Source organism: Antennarius striatus, chromosome 15 (genome assembly GCF_040054535.1).
Source record: "Antennarius striatus isolate MH-2024 chromosome 15, ASM4005453v1, whole genome shotgun sequence".
NCBI classification, from domain to species: domain Eukaryota; kingdom Metazoa; phylum Chordata; class Actinopteri; order Lophiiformes; family Antennariidae; genus Antennarius; species Antennarius striatus.
This window is the reverse complement of record NC_090790.1, coordinates 7,605,001-7,624,190: the sequence shown is the minus strand read 5'-3', so window position 1 is coordinate 7,624,190 and position 19,190 is coordinate 7,605,001. Positions and strand designations below refer to the sequence as shown.

At 37.5% G+C, this 19,190-nt stretch overlaps 1 protein-coding gene across 1 annotated transcript in view; it reads left to right on the top strand.

Moving 5' to 3' along the window:
• Positions 1-19,190, top strand: part of cntfr (ciliary neurotrophic factor receptor) — a 225,496-nt gene that overhangs the window by 188,207 nt on the left and 18,099 nt on the right. Inside the window, exons 5-7 of the mRNA XM_068335382.1 lie at positions 5,962-6,079; positions 7,326-7,492; positions 12,988-13,151. Coding sequence (XP_068191483.1) covers positions 5,962-6,079; positions 7,326-7,492; positions 12,988-13,151 — 449 coding nt within the window. The remainder of the gene's footprint in view (positions 1-5,961; positions 6,080-7,325; positions 7,493-12,987; positions 13,152-19,190) is intronic.

The window sequence follows — 19,190 nt, the reverse complement described above, 5'->3', positions numbered from 1 at the left end:
CGGGGGCTCCAAACATTACAGATCCGGTAAAAAATGAGCAGAAAAAAGCTTTTGGTATATGTGCATGGTGTTCAGTTCTTATGTAAGTTTATGTCAGTGACTCTATAAACTAGACTGGAAGTTGAGCATAATCAAATAATATCGCAAGAAGGGGTACACACGCTTGTAATGCACACAACATGCAGAATGTACACATTTTTATAGCTTGTTACATCTGCATAAAATTGCATATTCACATTGAATTATGCTCACTAAACTCATACAGTCATATATGCACTCATATGTGCATTCATGCATAGAAAATATTACACCACAATTACATTACCGTTAGGAACAACAGCTGGTCCGGACAAAAAGGCACCACAGTGTCTCTGCCTCTCTGACTCTGTCCGACAGTTTTATTTACATTCCTCACTCTCCCATGACACATTACTGAGTGAATCTAACATGAAGTGAGCACAACATTGGCAGGCCAGATCCAGTGGCATGGTATCCACGAGGATCCAGCTCTACCTAGCGAGATTTCTATTATAAAAGTTGTTTTAATTAATTGAAATGAGTCAAATGGATGGACTGAAACACATGTGGATATTTGTTAACTTTTTTTGATTTCTATGTACCTCTGGTGTTGATGTTTCCAGGCTCAGTATTTTAATTTTTTTTTTTTTTTTTGGGGGGTGTCCCATTGATTAAAAACTGAGTCAAAGATAGCTAATTCTGATAAGGGAATTATATATATATATATATATATATATATATATATATATATATATATATATATTTATATATACGCACACGCACACACACAGACATAAAATGTGAAGTAATGGAGAATTTGCTCCAAAGGAAGAAAAAAGCATTCATCCCTGTTGTCATAGTGAGAGAATGCACTACAAACACACAACAGCACAGAAAAACAATGTGCACTCACACTCACATGGGAATGCATATGGAAAACACACACGTACACACAAAACAACAGGGAGGCAACCAACACAACTGAATAGCAATTACTACAGCGTCTGCAACCTAGCAACCAGGCCACTGTGTGTTTGTGTGTGTGTGTGTGTGTGTGTGTGTGTGTGTGTGTGTGTGTGTGTGTGTGTGTGTGTGTGTGTGTGTGTGTGTGTGTGTGTGTGTGTGTGTGTGAGCATGCGTGCATGTGTGTGTGTGTCTCCCATAAGACCAAGCTCCTCTTTTTTCAAAATTCTTTTTTTTTTGTGCCAGGTTTAGAATTGTATGAATGAGGGGAAATACAAGGAAAGGGAAAAAACTACAATAATTGCTAATCGCTATCAATTTATTCAAGTGACCAAAAGCACATTGTTCCAAGATGACATATCATAAATTTGGTGCTGTAATCTAATGGATTCATTAGTCCTTTGGTATATATATTTATCTGGTCCCGTTAAACGTGTACAATTTAATGCATCTAGTCAAATGAGATCTGGGGTGATATGCTAATGGCTCACATCATATGAGTCATATAAGTGTGTGCATTTGCTCCCTAACTTTCTCAGTGGGTCAGGAATGCGTGGGTAAAGGCTAACAGTTTTCCAACACGCCAACACTCAACACTGTCAAAGCCAATTAAATTATTGAGCAATTGCTTCACTCAGAAACACATCATCGTTCTGAAAGTATATTTGCCGAAACTCCAATTTGACCGTGACCTAAACAGTGAAAGCAGTCCACAGCTTGTCACACTGAAATATAGTAGAAAACATGGAATTTTAACAAAGTACATAAAATGTACTTTACAATGAAATTGATGCCAAGACAAGGATTTTAGACATTTTAGGTTTTTTTTTCTTTTCTGTTTTTATTCTTCCTTGTTTTCAGATTTTTAATTACAATTTTTAATTGCTTCGTACATATAACGTTTCACACAGAACATTTGCAAATATTTCCTGAACCAAAAACATCTCCTTTTGATTTATAAGCGAAAAACTGTGACTCATTAGCATTTTAGACAAATTTTACAAACCTTTTATGCACATGCATATCCAGGTCTGTGTCTGACAATGCCAACAAAACCTTTAGCAGTGCAAACTAGATGATAAAAGTGCGCTAATTCAAATGTATTCATGAGCAGCATCTTGTCTGCCACCGGTTCAGGTGGCATCTCATTGTGTCAACTTATGCACGTCACTTCAATTTGAATTACGGCCTTTATGTTTGTGGTGTTTTTTGTTCCCAGTTTTTTTTTTTTTTTTGCCAGGTGTATTATCTGTCGCTCTCTCTTCTCTTTTATGTTCCAACCTCTCCTCTCATTTGAAGCAAGGAAAGCTTTTGATGTTTTATTGTTACTGAAGCAACTGGGCATCTTTTTCAACACATCGACGTGTTGTGGGTCTGAATTTTTTACAAGGGCACACAAATAACATTTGATGGAACAAATGCTATCTCGTCTGTATTTCCCATCGTCCCTGTTACTCTCTTCAAATATTTGCTAATCCTTTCTTTATCGTTCATGCCTCTGATCCCAGCCTCAATAGATGCATCCCATCTTTTCTACCCTGTTTTTATTACTGTCCTCTCTTCTGCTATTTTAACCCTTAAATCATTTCTCTCCTCTTTCATGCTTCAGATTGTCATTATTTCCACTAAATCCTTGACAAAAATTTCAGTTCGCTGTGGTCTTGGGTTGTTGTTTTTTTTGCATTGAGTTCATTCAGGTTCAAGTCACTGTGCAGAAATGGAACTCCCATCTGCACTAAAATAAAGGATGAAAACAAATCCACATGTCTATAAATGCAGCTTTAATGATTATGTTTAAAGCTGACAAATACTTACCAGCTTCAGCTCAAATCATATGGGTTTGCAAATGGTTTTTAATGGTTACTGTTACTCCAATTGATTTGTCCTTGCTTATTTCTGCTGAACTTGACTTTTAAACGGTAAAGAGCAGCTGGCATTTACGTGTCGACATCTGTCTCCTTTAACACACAGAACCTTGTGCCGTGGAGTTATTTGGTATTGATGGTTTGTATCAGGATCTCATCCACTAACAAACCACACATCAGTCTCACTGGAAGAGTCCTGTACAAATGGTCCTTTTAACGGTAATGGTGATGGTGAACTCAAAAGTTCCCCCCCTGGAAAATTTGAGTAACTTAAGGGGTAAAGCTCCAGAGTTAAGTTAAACCACTCTACATTGATATGCTCATTCTCTTAACATCTTTTTTTTTTCCCTTCTCCAATCGTGTCTTATTTTTGTCCCTCTGGTGCGCCCTTACTTCTCAAACCAAAGCCTTTGGATTGTCACTGAAGGTTTGCAAATTCTTAATAACGTGAAAATGTTCTGATTGATTGAAGCTAATTCTACAAAGCCTCCAGGAATACTGATAGCATGTCTGTGGGTATGTTTGTTAGTTGTCATTGTGCTCTAACAGCTTTGACTGAGGCAGATGAGGTGCCAATGGATTGATATGACCCCAATTAGTCTCTGTGATTAATTGAGTGTGATTGGGTGTCGTTCCTGTCACCTCATTGTTGACGTTATTGACAGACTAATTTGTTGCCATGGTGACTGCTTAAACACAGTTGATTATGTGTGACAATGAAATGACCCCATAGCATCCAATCAGATCCTGTGTTTTGCTTTGTGGGCATGTTGTGTGTGTCCCGTTATGTAAACAGAAACGTCTTTGCATCTGAGTGGCTGAAACAAGGAACCAGCCTACGCCTAAAATAAACACGAGAAAAAAAGATAAAGATTCTAAATAAATCACTGAATTCCGCTGTATTTCATTTAAAACCTGCTGTGAACTATCATCAGTGATTATTAGTAAGGCTAAAAGCAAGAGACAAAGTTGATATAGTGGATAAAGCAGATGTTCCACTGCAGGCATGTTTTTTTTTTTCTTTTTAATTTTTAATTTTAATTTTCCAGGGGCCACAGAAAACAAACAATTTGCAGAGGCAGCAGTGATACTTAAAGAGGGTGTCCCTATAAATTGTCCATCTGTTATCTCTAACACTATCCATTTTGTGGAGTCATCTTTCCATTTATTTTCTTCTACTCTTCTTCTTTTTTTTTTACATGGTTAGGTTTACCTTTGTCCATCCATCCGTGTGTATAAAAGAGGTTTGATGGTTTGTCTCCTCATAAACCGATGGACTGAATTCAGTTATACTGTGCATATGAAGGAGCGCCCAATGATACATCTAGTAATTTGTTTTATTTTAAACACATGCACACTGTATGAACCTCAGAGTTTAATTTGACCTTACACCGCACCAACATATGTATTCTGATTCTATCTCAATATAGACTAACTGTCAGGCTATAGCTGAACTGACACATTTAAGAAGAAGAAGAAGAAGTACACTTTATTAATCCCCGCAGGGAAATTACATAGTCACTCAGGTATATATTTTTACATGTTCTTTGTGTTAGTTTAATGGCAGTCAGTGTATACACAGGCCCCGTGAAACACAGCACACAGGGGGGCCTGTAAGCATGCAGTTAGCAGTTAGTACACACATCAAACAACACACATAGGGAGGCAGAGTGACGGGCAGCGGCTTCAGGAACGCGCCCCAATTGAGCAGCTTGTAGGGGGGATGGTGCCTTGCTCAAGGGCACCTCGGCAGTGGCTGGGAGGTGAGCTGACACCTCCCACCGTCAGCTCACACTCCCTCTGAGGACGTCCTGGCGGGAGCGGGATTCGATCCGCCGATGGTTGGGGCGATCGGTCTACAGGACATCTGCTCTACCGCTGAGCCACTGCCGCCCCATTTTAGCAGTATCATATCACCATATCTTCCCTTACATACTGTAAGTGTCAAAAATCAGTTTGCATTGGCTCTCAATTATAACCTGAGAAAATTAAAAGGAAATGATTGCTGTAGATTTACTGAATATGACGTTTTTCTCAACAAAATTAATTTTATGGAATCATGATTGTTCTATCGAATTATTGCCCCCCCCCCTTTCCAAGGAGGGGTCGGGGGAAAAGGTACTGACATTTTTCCCACAGTATTCCCACTGATTAGCTCATGATGTTTTTCCATGTCCACATGGTTTAGCAGCTCTGTTAGACAGGCTGACCCGCCCCACTGTTTTAATACTGATTCTAAGTAAATAATTGGATTGCTTGGATGTTGCTGTTATCAGATATTTAAAATTGACTCCTGAATAGAACTTAACCTAAAAAGGAATAAAGAGAAACGCAAATAATGAAGACAGAGGAGGTGAGTTCAGAAGGAAATGTAACACCAAAATGTTACTTGAAGCAGAGATAACAAGGGTAAAGTCAAAAAGCTGTAAAAAAAATAAATAAATAAAATTTACAAATGCTGCATGTCCTTAGTCATAAATATTCTAAATTATTATAATATATATAGCACTGTGTCCCATTCATCTAACATCCAGACAGAGGAATCAATGGAAATAAACAGCTATTTGTTTTATGGTAATTTCACTATATTTCCCTTAGTCAAACAATCATCACAAGAAAACTACTGCAATCATTAAATGGAAGTAGAATAGGAGAGCAAGTTTAGCACAATGAATCTGACCTGACGTATGACTTTAGAAATTGATCTGCCAAAGAAGTTTAGAGAAAGGATAAGTGCAACTTTAAAACCTACATGTTGGTTCAGTCTGCATTTTCATAAGCAGTATTAATTACTTCAACTCTCTGAATTTAATGTTGATTTTTTTTTCCTTTAAAAGAAATATGCAATCACAACTAAACAAATTAAAAGCATTTCTCAAAAGTTTTTTTTTTGTTTTTTTTTTTTAATGAAATACAGTATTTGATCGACCATGAATTATTTAATAAAGAACTGTGTGTAATTAGACACATCTGCTTTCCACCCAATTAATGTATCGCTTTAATATGCTCTTTCTCTCTGCAGTATGTCTCTGGTTTCTCATTTAAACTCTGAATTCTTAGCAGTGTGTTTGCTGATTGTCTTAACATCCGTCTTGCATTTTCTTTCTTCGTGTAGTTCCCCCTCGGGAGCCGACGGTCACCTGTAGATCCAACACCTACCCCAAAGGCTTTTACTGCAGCTGGCATCAACTGCACCCCACATACATCCCCACTACATTTGATGTGGAAGTACAGTAAGTGAAACATTTTTTAAAAAATTATTTAGACATGGAAGTTTATGTCAGCTGTACACAGAACTATTATACTATGATAAAAAGACATTATAAGTATCATTTCAAGTGCATTTGTGATATTCTTTAAAAGGTCATTTATTTTTAATTTAGCATGAATCCTCCTAAATGCGCAGATATAACGATTGTATCCAGAGTGACTTACACTTCCTCAGGAAATAGTTATTTTGATATTCATCAAGAATAACACTCCATATGGTTCTACATTTATTTCCTCCTTTCAGTGCAGTAAACCAGCAGTAGTCATCAGCAGGTCTGTGCTTTCATCAGTGAACATTTAGTAACAAATTAGCCAAAATTTAAGTAAGCGTATTTGATACAGAGAATAATTCAAATTGAAGAAAAAAAATGTACTACTGACATGCCACTTGAAAAGCTTTGAGATAAGGCCCTTTAAGAAACTTAACATCATTTTCTATAGCTGAATGCTACCTGTCCTGAGGCATACATGTTCTAACAGCAGGTAACCCTTAAATACATCAAATGCATGGATGGCAATCCAGCAAGTGTTTTTCTGCAGTGCTCTCTTTGAAATTACAAGATCACAGAACTCTGCTGTTCACTCCACAGCAGGCTGGCACTGCTTTCATTAATGTTGTGACACCTATATTATCCTGTCTGAATAATAATGAGCAGTGAGACAGAGAGATTAGGTGTATAGATCAAAACACAATAGAGAGAAAGTAGAGCTGTAAGACTAAAAAGTGCAATCGATCGTGTCAGTTTTGATGCAAAGATGAATGTTCAACAGGTAGACATTCAAGAGAGTTTAGAGGATTGTAATCATCCTTGGTGGCTCTGTCTGTAGCTACTGATGTCACACACTTTTGTCCAATTAGAAAAGTGTGAGATTTAAAATTCTGATTGCTTTCCAACAAATATGAATTAACACTTTAAAGGCACATTTACACCCAAAAATCAAGCAGAAAAATGTGCACAAGTAGAATAAGATAGTAAAACCGAAGTCTGGCTTTGCTCCAAAATCAAGCTGATTAGATATGTGGAGCTGGAGGGACAGTCAGCAGTTTTCCTTATGGGATTAAAATGATGTACCAGCTTTGATATAAAACACAGATGGTGAAATAAAAAAAAAAGGTTAAAAAAAATGCTTAAGCAGCTTTCTTTTCTGATACCGATGATTCTATCCCAGGCTTACAGACGTAAAACTCTCCTTACTCATTGTCTCTAGACATAACCAGCGCTCACTGGAGGTTCAGAAAGATCCGGACCACAAGAATCGTTGCCGAGTACGTTTTCCTGAGGTGTTCTCCAGCTTCCCCTACAAAGTTAACGTGACAGCAATGAATGCCCTGGGGAAAGCCTTCACCACCATTTCTTTTGAAGAGTCCACTATAGGTAAGATGATGTCATGTTGTGCCTTTTTTTCTCTGTTGCCACTAGTTTATCTGTTGTATCTGTGAGTTGGATGTCAGGTACAATCCTGTAACACTATTTCTCCTTGGACAAATTTTGTATAAATGAATCATGGGCTTATTGGTGCTGCTGTATTGTAATTCACTTATTCTGCTCGTGGAACATTAATAAATTTCACTCTTCTTCATTTGCAAACCTTTGGGGACAAATCTAAGATCCATTTACAAATACTTGATCAAGAAGATTAAGAAGAACTAAAACACACATGTTAAGGCATTCTTTTGCGTTTTATTAACTGTTCTTTCTGGAGATGCGCAGTACAAATATTTATCATTGGCACCAGACGCACAAAGCATATTGAAATTTTGGTGGTCAAATAAATGTCAAATAAACAAAGAGTTTGGAGCTTTTTTTCAAAATCCATTTGCAAGAAACCCAATGACTATGCAGCCTTGTAATTACCAAAGGTGCTGGGTAATGAACACGCCACCACTTAACCTTTTCTGGAGCCAACACTATTTAATTAAGGCTTTGATGGGATATGACAGTCACAATCAATGCTCTGGTTTCCACAGAAAGTGCCTGAGAACCCAAACACCAGCAGCCTGTTAAGCGCATTTAGATTTAAATACAAAAAGATTAGCCTTGAAAGTGAGTTTATTCATTCGCTGTTTCTTTAAATTACATCCTTCATTGTCATCTGGGAAGTAGTCTCAAAAGTGCAGTTTGGATTTTGAGGATTTTGTTCGTTTATGTGTGGCAGAAGGCTACATTATCACAGCGAGACTCTTAGAATTCATAAGCAACTCAGAGTGGAAAGCAGTGAAGAGGAGAAATTCATTTTAAAAAAGGAATGAGGAGCGCTATGATAGATAAGGGAAGTGCTGCCAGCAGTTCTCAGCTCTGTTGTATTAGATAGCGATATGGGTGTGCATGACCCATAAACACACACACAAATAGGGCTATGATCGACAGGAGGGAGAGTGTTAGTTGGTTAAGGTATTGAAAAAGAAAACGGTCCGTGTGCGTGCGTGCGTGCGTGTGATTGTGTGTGTGTGTCTGTGTGTGTGTGTGTGATTGTGTGGGTACACATAAGTAACTAAATGAGGCAGTGACATGCTCCGCCAAGTTCTGGACACAAGACTCATGAAAATGCTAATGCTAGCCAGATTAGCGCCTTGGCTTAGGAAATATCCCTTGACTATTTGTGATAGCAAAATACCCCACTGTTTCTTTCTTCCCCTTTGCTTTCTTTTTCAGTCCTGCATGTCCTTTTTGTGACTTTGTACTACTTTTTTTTATCTTTTCTTCCCCTGCCTTCTTCCTTGCTACTTCTTTGGTATTTGAGCTCTTTAAACTTGTCATAAAAATGTTGTTTCTGTGAAAAACATCTTTGGTTGGTGTTTTCAGATAGCTTCTTCTGTTTTTTTTTCTTTTTCTTAGATTATATATACTCTAGTTGGCCTTCATCTTCCATGCCTTCATTCTCTTCTTGTAAATAAGTTATCTTGTAAAGCTGATAACTCGTTACAGCTTTTTTAACTCATCGCGAAGGGAGTAGGCGTCAATGTAAACTTTGCTTTTTCACTGACACCTGAAAATAAAAAGTTTTTTTTTTTTTTTAAGTGCAGCTAAGAGTACCATCAACAATGTCTGTTTTTAAATACAAAAACACTTGTTTTCAACTTCAGCTGTTTCCCACTTCTTTTAAATTTTCATGTTGTTGGCCTTCTTTTACCCCTCCTCATTTCTGCATTGTTAAAAGTCTCTCTCATGCCATTCTATGTTGTAAGTCGCATTTATTACCAGGGACAACGAGGCACATCATAAATAAATAAAACAATTTCATGCTTCTTGGTGCGATTCTGAATCCTGAGTGGGAGTAAGATGCTTCTCAACTGTCCTTGTTCATCCGACCAAAGCTGGGATGAAATTAGAGGAGAGGAGGTGTGTGTCTGTCTGTGTGTGTGTGTGTGTGTGTGTGTGTGCGTGCGTGCGTGCGTGCGTGCGTGTGTGTGTGTGTGTGTGTATGTGTGTGTGTGTGTGTGTGTGTTCTGATAGCTACATACTGTGGGTACAGTTACAAAAAGAGCCCTGGAGGAAGCTCCAGACTCATCAAATGATATCTTAAAGCTGTTTTGTGTCAGGATGATCAAACGATAACTGATCTTGTCCAAGTGTTCAGGGATTCTATAGTTAAAGCATATTACTCACTCATGTCAGCTCTGAGATTAGCACACCTGAACACCTGCTATCATTCATACTGTCAATGCAATTACAATGGATTACTGTTATATAATAAGTTGCAGCGCAAATTACTATGGAAGTTTTTCGACATAACAATTGTGTTGTCATTTTAGTATTCATTAATACAAGTTTCATTTTAATTTGAGTATAAAATGGTAGCTTGTAAAAAAAAAAGACAATAAAAGTGAAGATCCAACCAATTCTAGAAGCTCAATCATACCACCCAGTTACTGTTGACAGTAACTGTCAAGAATGTAACAAGCAGATTTGATATTCAGGACTATATATTTTCCACAAAAAAAAAGGGATACAAGTGCCATTAGAGTCAAGTTTTAATTGGGTACACAGAAGCGCAACCAGTGCGGAGATGAAAAATATTTGGAAACAAATTTACAATGAAATACTCCTCAAAATTTAAAGGTGAAGATCTCTGTGTTGAATGAAATCAACTGCACTTGTAGGAAAAGCTTGAACATGTTTCACATTTCATCTAAGAGGCTACTTCACTTCTTCCATTCATTTTGGGAATAAAGAAACCTCTTGGATGACGAGTCCAGTTCACTCGACACAGAGATCTACCATGACCTGAATGAATGGCAGTCTTCACAGACAACTTTAGAGGTAGAACTTCAAAGCTCTCAGAGGATCATGCTTCACCCATAATGCTGCAAAAATAATGAACCCGCAAGCTATAGAAATTGTCGAAATATTGTTGTTATCATTAATGGCACAGAGACAGTGAATTTGAGGGTTTTTTTAATAGATGTAAGCTGATACAGAATCTTCTTATGGTCTTTTGTTTTAAAATCCAAATAGTTTCTCTTCCCTGTTGGAACTTGAAATAGAATAAACAAGACCAAAGTTTTTTGATATTAGGATGTTGTTCTTTGTGTGCTGTGTGTAATTTTGAAAAAAAAAGAAGAGTTTATTAACTATAGGTCACATGTTTATGCATACCATAGCACTGTTTATAGCTTTTACATGGGTTTCTCTTCTGCAATAAGCTTCATGATTTTCAGTTTTTTGTGACTTTTGTTTGATGTGTTTATGACGGCGATCCGAACGGCTGTCATTACACTTCTCAGATCAGCATGTTTATGTCCACTTGATCTTACAGGTTCTGTAGATGTTTGGTAATTGCACAAACATCTACATCTTTCTTTAAAGTTGTTTTTCCCATTCATTCAAGTGTGCCAACAGCTTCTCTGATACTGTAAAAGCAATACAGTGTGCCCTTGTTCTTTGCGGTTAATGCTTTCCAGGAACCACACACGATTAATGAATTCCGCGATAGAGCGAAAAATAATTTATCTTATTATTCACGGTAATTTAAATGTTTATGAACCCACCCCATACTGATATAAAACAACCTTCTATCTGTATTACCTTTTCCCACATTCTTATTGACTGTTTAAAGCATTTTTGAGTCTCACGTAAGTCTGTGACTCACGGAACTGAGCGCACTTCCGGATGCCGTCAGCCAATAGAATGTGTGTATGGTATCACATGACTGTCTACCAAAAATCCGCGATGAGATGAAGTCGCGAGCTTTGATGACTGAATGTGCGAGGCCGCACTGTAAATAGATTTTGGTGCAGACATTTCAATTTTAAGGTGTTTGGTGTGATGTCGATTTTAAGGCAAAGAGAAGCTACAGTTGAGTACCCATTTGCTCCTTTTTTATATAATGCAGGTACACCTAGACGCATTGATGATTAGATGATGAACAGTAATAATTTTAGAAGGACTTCATTCACATGGTCTGCGATTATTCTCAGCCATACAGTTGCACATTGGGTTCGACATGCAGATATAACTTTCTGCCATCCTTTATAGTCCACTGCACAATTTTTTGAAACATTAGCACCCACTTCAAGCAACTTCCTTTCTCACCAACCAGAAAAATTAGTTTGTCTTTCGTTTCCTTCTTTGTCACGTTTCTTTAGGACATTGTGAATACAATGTAATTTGCGAGTATAGATGCTGGAAAGATTAAGCTTTTACATGACATCACACCTGGGAATTTATAATGGGTTGCGGCAATGGGTGCAACAAGAAGGAGAAAGGGAAACACTATTGGATTCAAATTTGAATGAACAAAGCCAACGAGACATGATAGACGTTTTAAGGCTAAGTATGGACAGGCATAACAAGGAGATGTCAAGACTATAGAAATATGTGACATGGACTTCCTTGTATTCAGAACATCTCATTACACCACCCTATCTCTTCCAATGTAATTTATTCATCAGTAGTTCTATCTTCACAAAGATTGCCTAATGTCCACAAACTTGGCTTTGGATTCCCTCTGATTGTGTACGTTTTTCTCCATGTTGCCTTTCATCATTCCCTTGAAAAAGATTACGATTAGTTTAACTTCACTCTGTACACCGAGAAACCTGTCTGTTTTTTATCTCCTACATCCATCTGTTGTAATTGCAAGAGCGGTTGTCTGTATTTGCCTGTGACCTGTCAGCTTAAATGCAATTCTATGAGTGGTTACGTTTTCTAGCTTTGCCCTCATCTTCTCATTATTATATTCTTAGTATAATGTCCCACGTGGCTCTGACTGGGAAGGTTGCGGGCGAGTGTGTGTCCTAGTTAGAGGGATCCAACAAAGACTAGGTCATTCTTTATCTTCTTAAAACTATCCCGATTAATTCCTCATATCATTCTGTATCTCATTGGCCTTTTTCAGAAATTTGTCTGGTTATTTTACAACACATGTATCAAAGTGTCTTTTTTTGTTGCCGTCTTCTTTCACTAATGAATTTAAAAAGTGACCTTCACCCACCCTTGAAATAACTTTTCCGTTAGAAAAAAAATATTGATTCTCACCCGAGATAATGGTTAAAATCAGAACATTTGAGGATTGGATTTGCAGACTTATGAGTCAAGCTTCAGTAACTCTATACTTCTGACCCGCTAACCCTTTCCTCTTCTCCTGCTGTTCATTGGGACTCCTCTTTTCCCATATTCAAACCTCTATGCTCCCATTTATGATGTTGGGTTCATGTCAGATATCTGAATACTCAATGCTGAAGTTGCATTTACTTTATCCCAGCAAAACAGGTTTTGCGAGTTCCTTAATTTAGGTGTTCAGAGGGAGTACAATGGAATGTTTTATTAAACCTTGAGTTAAAATTTATTGTGTTTCACTGCAGCTTAAACTGCTAAAGAAGACATCTTAAAGAAGACTGACATTTTAATGATTTTTATTCATCCTGTAGTCAAACCAGACCCCCCAGAGCGAGTGACAGCGACACCGATTCGCTTCAACCTCCGGAAGCTGGAGGTAACCTGGCATAGCCCTGCCACATGGCCCGACATCGACAACTTCCCTCTGAAATACTTCCTACGCTACCGGCCACTCATCCGAGAACAGTGGCAACATGTGAGTAGCACTGCTGTTTGTGTGTCTGTGTCTGTGTGCACACATATTACTCTGATCGCTATGATTTACAAGCAGTCAAAATGCCATTATGCCGAGATTGCAAAAAAAGGTTTTATTCAATGGAGTGATCAAAATATTATTTTGCTGAGTAACTCAAGTGAAAACTGATGACATGATTAATTACACCTTGACGGAAATGGTTCTGTAAATGGGAAGATCGGTTCCTCTTTTTACCATATGAGCATGTACATGGAGCTATATAAAGTCAACAGTGATTGTCGAGATGCAGCTCATCTCTATTCTAAAAAGCAGGAAGTCAGCATTGAAAAACACCTGTTAGTGTCTTTAGTATGTGGAAAGCTCTTCTCATCACAACTTAAGAATGTAATTCAGTGATAATCACGTCAATTTATACTAAAATTGTTTTAGTGTTCTGTATTTTTATGATTATTGAACCATAGCAACTTATACTTAGCATATTTTTTTAAGTTTGAGAAAAGACTGCTTTGTTCAAGGTGATGCCCATGAGAACACTTAAAGTGGAGTCAAATGGTCCAACCTGTAGCCTTTTGAGTTTGATCCCTGGTCAGACGGACGTAATTGCTCAGTGTCTTTGGTCTATGTTACTGTATCTGACTGTGCCTTGTGGGTTTGGGCCCCTATGGGCTTCATATAGTAGAAGCACATGTGTCCACGTCAGAATTCCTGGAATGAAATCTCCCTTTTCCAAGGTCTATGTTGCAGCATTATTATCACAAAGGTAAATGGTCTGCAAAGAAAGAACTTACGCTCACATGGAAACACACATACACACGTATGAGTTACAGACTAATACATATTTTCATTCGTTTTACAGTCTTTATTTCACTCATACATAATTCAACAAGTGTCCTTAACTTGCTTCATAAATGCTTCCATCATTATTTTGTGTTTACTGTATTGATGTTTGAAGCCTAAAGAGGGACTAGATTTTACCATAAAACATATTTGAGAAGTTTACCTGTAGTGTTTCCTGTGTCATTTACTCAGCATAATTTATGTATAGCTTATAACTCTTTATTTTCAATCACCATAATGTGATTGTTTACAGTGTCTTTTTAAAGTTTACCTTTGTCCATTTAATCTTCACGATAAACAGTTGAAGATTTACTGTTTGTTACCAATTAACACAGAAATAATTTAGTAAAAGAACGGCAGGAAATAGAGTCTGCTACTCAAACATAGCTCATAAAAGATGCAATGTACATTTATGGTGCACGCATGTTTATACAGTCATGAAACATATTTCTGCAAAACATATTCCACAGTCATACAAGCAGTGACATACTGTAACAATCTACGTGCAACAGATGGAATGAAAGACCTTAGAATAACGCCTCAAATCTTTATGCTATAAATGGATGATTGAACCTGACACACACTCTCGTTTTCCATTCTCACCCTCACCGCTAATCAATCAATATGCGAACTAGTGCATGACGCTAAAGGTGGGAAACCCTTAAGTCAATATTTGGACTGGGTAAAAACACATGATTTAAAAACTACATAACTACAGTTGATGACAGCTGAAAATTGCAAGGTTTTCCGATTTTGCAGTGTTCTTTCATGAATGTGTTTGTGGTCGTAATGTTGGTTTTCAATTACAGTATGTGGTTTTCAGGAGGATATCTGAGACTGTCACCAATGGAAACCCTTTATTCTTACACTTTTATCAAGTAACACAGCATTTAATTGATTTTTTTTTTAAATAAAATCGCTGAAATTTAAACCAGCATAATTAGGTCCATCCATTTTTCTGTCGACCTGGACCTTTAAATGTACTTTAATTATGAACATACTGTATTAGCCAGGCTGCCTTTCTTGAATACCTGCGAAAAGCGATATATTTCACAGTTTTAAGGGAATTTTTATAGTACTGTATTGCTATGCTGTGGTAATCTCAACTCACCAGATCCCACCAGGGCTAATCGTAGCAGCATGTAATAAAAAATTACAGCAGTTTATTGACTGACTGTAGCAGCACATAGCTGTAGAAAAAAACAAAAACATTTGCTTTAGTAGAGGGTCATTAATTATTTAGAAGTGACCAAATAATTGAGGTTTCAAAACTCTGATCTTTATTGACCCCTTAATATACTCTGTACTACATTAGTTTTAGTCTCAGAGGTTGAATAATAGTTTAGTAATAGTGTTTATGATTTTACATTCAATGTAGTTAGACTGGTTAGAGATTTCATATTTTGAAAAGTGTATTGAAGTTAGAAATCAGAGTGAAAGAGGCAGCACGGTGGCACAGTGAGTAGCACTGTTGCCTCACAGGAAGGTTGTGGGTTTGGTTCTACCTTTGTGGATTACGTGGATTCTCTTTCTCTTTCTCCGAGTTCCTCCAAGCACTGTAAAACGTAACACACTTGAATTGGTCACTATAAATTGTCCACAGGTATGAGTGTGAATTACGGCCTGTCTTTCTGTGTGGCCCTGTGTTGAAATGGCGACTTGTCCAAGATGCATCCCGACTCTCACCTGTAGTCAGATGGGATATGATCCAGACATTCAGGAAGGAGGAAGAACATTTTTGAAATCGAAATGGATAAAAAAAAAAAATCAATAGCAGACAGATAGATGTGAGAGATAAAAAGAGTAAATGTCATAAATAGTAATGGACATATAAGAACATTTGGAATGACGAAGGTGACTGAAGAACATTAAAGCCTCGTTGTCTTTGAAATAGAAATAATGCTAAATAAGGACTGCAAACTCACTTATATACTGTATGTTATTATTAAAATGGATTCAAGTTTTTTAAAAAAAAAGGATCACTTGAAATATGTGAAGGGTAGCTTCATAAGATTCATGGAGTAACGTCAATCCCAGATATGATTATAAACAGATGAAAGCTTGAGATGAGTAGAAGAATATATACTACTTTGAAAGTGAAGTTTTATAAGCCATCTATTGCAAGGTCTTCCAAGTTAAAGGGAGACGGATGAATGGTTCAAGGTAAGAACAAAGAGGGAGAGATGAAAAAGTTTTGGACTTTGTTAAGCCATAAAATAGTGGGTGAGAAGCATAGTGGGAGAGACCTAAAACTACTGGAATAGAACAGTGGTACACAATCATGAAACAGACTAAATGCTTTGCCTATAGTTATTGATGATTTGCAAACCGACTCTCCATGTTGTTTTGATTGAAACCACATTGCACATATTTCAGATATACAGTTATGGGATCCCTGAATCTGAAATCTGATCTTATACCTTAAAAAACAATTAACATTGAAGTGACCCTGTATTTTAATACTTTAGAGAGCAATTTATATATTAATTATATCGGACGGCTGTGATCCTTTTGGTATTGGTGCCTGGAAACTAGCATCTTGACATACTTACATTCATAATTGCTTGAAGGTTTAGACTCGAAAAAGTTGTGTGGTGGGCCAGAGTTCAGTCATCAGGAAACAGGCTATTTTGTTGTAGCTCTTATTGTCTTTGCACTTCACATCATTTCTGTCTGTTCTCATTATCTATAATTAAGATTTGCCATCAAAGATGCAGAAGAATTGGTGCATGAGAAAGCATCTGTATGAAACACTGAATCGTGAATCGTTCTCTTTCCCATGGCCTTGCCTTGCAATTTTTTCCATCCTCACCTCATGTTCCCAAACTCATGTTCCCTTCACTGAGAAATGAACTCAAAATCTCACTGCAATTAAAGCAATGGTCCAGTAACTGTGATAAGAACTATTTCAGATTGCTCAATATTCTCTTTGCAGTATGGAACTGCATCTGCTACCCTGTAATTGCCCTGTGGGTATGATTCTCAGCTACAGTCGGCTGAAAATGTCCACATTGCTGTGCAGACACCCACGTGAAAACAGCCTTGAACAAAGCCCTTAACACACATACTTTCATATATGTTTGTACATCATGCTAAGAATTTCACATATACAGTGTGCATTCGCGCATCAACGCTCACAGATTTTTGGTAGGCAGTCACATGATACCATACATGCATTCTAATGGCTGACGGCCTCCTGGAGTGCGCTCGGTTCCGTGAGTCTCGGACTTACACGAGACACAAAAGTCCTCATTCATGAGTAATGAATGACACTCTGATAAACACAGTCTATCAGAGTGTGGGAAAAGATAATACAGATAGAAAGTGGTTTAATATCAGTATGGGAAGGGTCATAAATATTTAAATTACCGTAAATAATAAGATAAATAGTTTGTTGCTCTATCGTGGAATTTATTAATTGCGTGTATCCTGGAATGCAATAACCGCAAAGAACAAGGGCACATTGTACATACAATTTCTCGAATCACAAAGGTTAGTATGCAAACAAATGCTATCCCACGGCTGTTTCTCAGCATATGCATGGTTGTTCATGTGAAAACAAAGAAACTTCATTGTCACTAATTACCCAATAATCAGCTCATGGACAAATTGCACCCTAAAAAAACTTTCTTGGATGTTTGCCAAACATCCTTTACATCAACATTGATACAACTACAATACCAAATGTTTCAGCAACAACAAAAATGGCTGTAGTCATAGGAGATGGTAAAGACGAGCAATACAAATCAACAAATGCAGAGGTAATGATGTACTGTTTGTGAGGCCCATGGGTACATCGAAATGAGGATGGAGAGTTCTGTCATATAATCACTTCACCTTTCTTGTCTTTGTCACGTCTGTGAACATTTGTCATACCTTCATTAAAGCCCTCTGAAAGTGTGCCTGGTAATGTACAGAATGATTGAATGAATACAGATAAGCACACATCACTGCACTCGTCTTTAACGTACAGCTGAAGTGGTTTGTATGAGTCAGATGTGTTTTGATTTTTATTTGCATTTTGTACAATCAGGGTCTATATTTTCACAATCTTATTCTGTACTGTTTTTGAAATACCTTCAGTGATTTGTTTGATAAAAAACCAAACAAACATGAAACAAATTCCTTTTCGCAAATAGCTTTTTGAGAGCTACAGCAAGATGTTTAATCTTTCAACTCAGTACTTTCTTGACCCGCACTAGACATGCCTCGACAGCGGCATATTAGGATAATTAATTGTGTCTATGCTTGAGTTTGACACAAAAGCAATGAAGCTTCCTCCCATTTGATATAAGAATCATTGCCCAAACTTTTGATGATGAGATGCTTGGCACTATGCAAACTGGTAAATATTGAGTAGCAGGAAGGGAATAGTTTACTGCCTGTGCTCTGCCACTCCACAACCCTTTTCATTCTATTTTAGTTTATGAATTTTTTGGACATGTCTTTATGTGATCACAGGTGGTTGATTCCATTCCACCCAGCTGTCTCATCAATGACCCTACATTTCATTGTACTGTTATTATGACCACCTAGGAGTCAGTTGATTTGTATTACAAATAGTATGCATAAATAACCTCAGTGAGTTTTGAGAGAGAGAAATATTTAAAACTGAAATCACTTGAAATATTTTTGCAGGTTTGTATATCTGCTTATGATTACTCATCTACAGGTTGTCCAAGCCCTGTCATGCCAACACGTGTCATACATACATGTATGCATACATGAAATGTGACAGAAAATTCCAAATTTTGAAATGCTTGTGATGCAAGAGACTGGAAAAGTAACAATTGAAACAGCCGACACGTAGTACGTAGGAGGACTTAAAATTCTTCAGCATTTCTTCTGTGTCCATTTAGCCAACACAGCTCAGCTTTAATTTTTTTCCCTTCCCCATATTTCCTCCTGTTTCCTTCTTCCTGACATCCATCCTTGTGCCATTCATTTCCCATGTTCACTCCTGAACATTGCCTTTCCTTGTCTAATCGTGCATCCCTTTCCTTGTCTTACTTTCTTGCTTGGTCAATATTGCCTCATTTCCCCATCACTCTTCGACCTCTAACACAACATCTTTCTCCCTGTTTGTGTATGTGTGTGTGTGTGTGTGTGTGTGTGTGTGTGTGTGTGTGTGTGTGTGTGTGTGTGTGTATGTGTGTGTGTGCATGTGCGCGTGTGCGCGTGTGTGCTTGTCTGTAATAAAGA